Source organism: Frankliniella occidentalis, unplaced genomic scaffold (genome assembly GCF_000697945.3).
Source record: "Frankliniella occidentalis isolate FOCC.00 unplaced genomic scaffold, Focc_3.1 Scaffold102, whole genome shotgun sequence".
NCBI classification, from domain to species: Eukaryota; Metazoa; Arthropoda; class Insecta; order Thysanoptera; family Thripidae; genus Frankliniella; species Frankliniella occidentalis.
In genome coordinates, this window is record NW_026267231.1 from 91,200 (window position 1) to 93,918 (window position 2,719).

The window sequence follows — 2,719 nt, forward strand, 5'->3', positions numbered from 1 at the left end:
TTTGGCATCCGTTTCCGAAGCGTTTTTCAACCACGTTAGACATTGTTTAGACACAAAGACACACGTGCACTTACTGGATTTTTGATAAAAAGGGCCGGTGTTTTCTTACTTTATATGAGCACGCACGGGCACCGGCACAGACACGCGCGCGCGCGCGCACACACGCACATTCACTCGCACATTCACTCTTCCGGGTGCCACAGCTGATCGAAAGGTCCTCATCAGTTTAGTCATGGCGTCTGGAGAGCATGCATGTGTATCACCGCCGCCTGGCGTAACGCAGACCCGCCAGTCGGCGACCTATTTCCTCTCCGGCGCGAACGAGTGCTCGCGCACGGGACGTGCGATGCGGTGCTGGCCGCCTCGATGGTGCTCCTGCTGTCGTTCGCCGTGGTCACGGGCTCGAGCCCGCCGCTAGCGCCCGTCACCCGCCCAGACTGCAGCCTCCAGTTGTGCCCCCCCCCCCGGACAGCACGCCCCTCCCCATTCAGCAGTAGCTAAGCACGCAGGAGACAACAGGAAGTCAAAAATGGAAGGCCACATCGCCGGCACGCCTTCCAATGCGGGGCGCGAAAAAAGAGGCAAAACGTCTGAGCACTTTGTCATTGTCTTTATCTCGGATGTCCGTTTTTGTTCTTCCTTTTCCGCGTCCTGTGTAGTGCCCTGCCCTTGTACATAATCCCGCCCGCCACTCCTTTACCTGCGTCCGCTTCCTGCTTCCACAGCAGGGCGGGCCGCGGCCGGCGCCGCGGAGCTGCCCGTCGACATCCCGGGCCAGGTCGGCGAGCCCATACGACCGCGGACGCCTGGGACGGGTACCTCAAGTGCATCGGCGAGCGTCAGGTTGGTATCTGTGCAGCAGTGCGAGGGCCGCGGCGGGCGGGGCCCGCCTCGCCTTGCCCCCTCCTCCGACCACCCTCTGTCCCTCGCCCAACCCCTTCCTCCTGTTGCAGTGCGCCTCCGGGGCCTGCAGCGAGAGCGACAACGCCGAGGACGACGATGTGTGCCGGCTCATGTGCGTGGTCAACTTCAACTGCAGGTGCAGCTGCATCGGCCTCCCCGAGAGCAGCCTGCTGCCGTCCGACAACGTCCTGTGGGAGGGGGTCTACTTCGACAGGCAGTGCGAGCGGAACCACCCCGCGTGTGACGGGGACTGTGACGAAAGTCAGGACTGTCACAAGTCGTGCAGCCCGAACCGACTCGGGTGCGCATGCGACTGTCTTCCAGTGCACCAGAAGGTGGCTGCGACTTGCACCGAGACCGAGCGGTACACCACTCCGATTCTGTACGCACTGCTCCTCTTCGTCAATGTACTTTTGCCGTGACTTTGTGACTGTTTGAACCGCGTACAAGTACAAAGTATGTAAGCGCCGCTGCGAGCGCCACCAGCGGCAGCGGCGTGCGGTGCACCACTCAGTGGAGTGAGAAAGCGCGACGCGAGGAAGCCGGCGACAAGGAACACTGCCGATCAGCTGGCCGACATGAAAAACATATTTTCTGTACCGATACTCAGAAAGTTGCGAGTTGACCCAAATGATATTCGTGTTTTTGGTGTCGTTAGTAACGACTACGTTATGAACCGTCCGTAACTTTTCCTTCTGTGTATCAAGTGTCAAACAACAGTGATGTTTGGGTCGTTGGTGACAAAGGGTTATCTTCCCAAGTTCTGCCCAAAATGCTACATTGTCGACAGATTATCTTTTGGGCGAAATGGAATCTTCATTCAGCAGTCAGTGTCGATTTCGTCATTATCTGGAAAACTTGATTGGATGGATGACATAACCTAACAACTGTAAACAATGCTGTTGAAAAGCAAGGTAAGCCATTGTTCTCCACAGTGCTTAGTATGCCAATATGACCAGGATGACCATTTGAAATAATCCAGTGAATGCCCAGCTGAAAAAAATGATTCTTTCATTGATTTTTTATCCAATTGTTTTATACTACATATAGTTTAATACCGTATGTTATACCTATCTATGAAGCTATATAATTTTTCTGACTCAACGTTTCTGACAGACAGTCTCTTAGGATCAATTTAAAAGGTATTTTTGAAATATATATCGTATGACATATAGTCTGTGATTTAACAGTTCTCTGTAATGTTTACAAAAGATCTATTCACTTGTTCGTTACCATGCATTTCAATAATTCCCGCTAGCAATATTTTTTTGCTTTGAAAACAGTCAGCGTCGCTCACTGTTCATACAATCTTTATCGGATGCTTACTGTTCATGTGGAACGGTGCATGGCGTACTCACTATAGTTAATGTTTGCGTAGGCATGCTTTCTGTTGTGGAAAGGGCGCTGTATCTGTGAACAGTATCGCAACAGTTACCACGAACATGCAGAGTTTGTCTACCTACATTGAGCATTCGGTGCAGTATTTACTTGTGGAGATTGATTTTGCCATTGATTAGGATTTCCGATGAATCAACATCTAATTGAAAGAGTTACATAATCTAAAATTCTCTTCATATTGCTGTCATTGCAGCAGTAGAAGGGGATAAAGCATTCCGGTAAAGCTGAACTACTTTATTGGGCGGGGTGGGTCGGGTTCGGCTTGGGGTGCGGCGGAGTGGGGTGGGAAGGAGCTAACGCCCTCATTTGCCCCGGCGCTATGGATCATGTCATTTAATTTGCCGCAAGACTTCATTTTGTCCTTGTGGATGCAAATCGTTTATTAAACTTTTATCAAGCTGCTGAGTCCCGCCCGGTC

General features: G+C 51.8%; 1 protein-coding gene across 3 annotated transcripts in view; it reads left to right on the forward strand.

The window, feature by feature from the left end:
• Nucleotides 1-968: 968 nt before the first annotated feature.
• The window catches only part of LOC113202765 (splicing factor, proline- and glutamine-rich-like), a 147,547-nt gene continuing 145,796 nt past the window's right edge, over nucleotides 969-2,719 (forward strand). For all 3 annotated transcript variants that reach the window (XM_052269784.1, XM_052269785.1, XM_026417152.2), the window contains exon 1: nucleotides 969-1,817. Coding sequence is in view for 1 of the 3 variants with exons in the window: in XM_026417152.2 (XP_026272937.1) it covers nucleotides 1,800-1,817 (18 nt within the window). In the remaining 2 variants the exon portion in view is untranslated. The remainder of the gene's footprint in view (nucleotides 1,818-2,719) is intronic.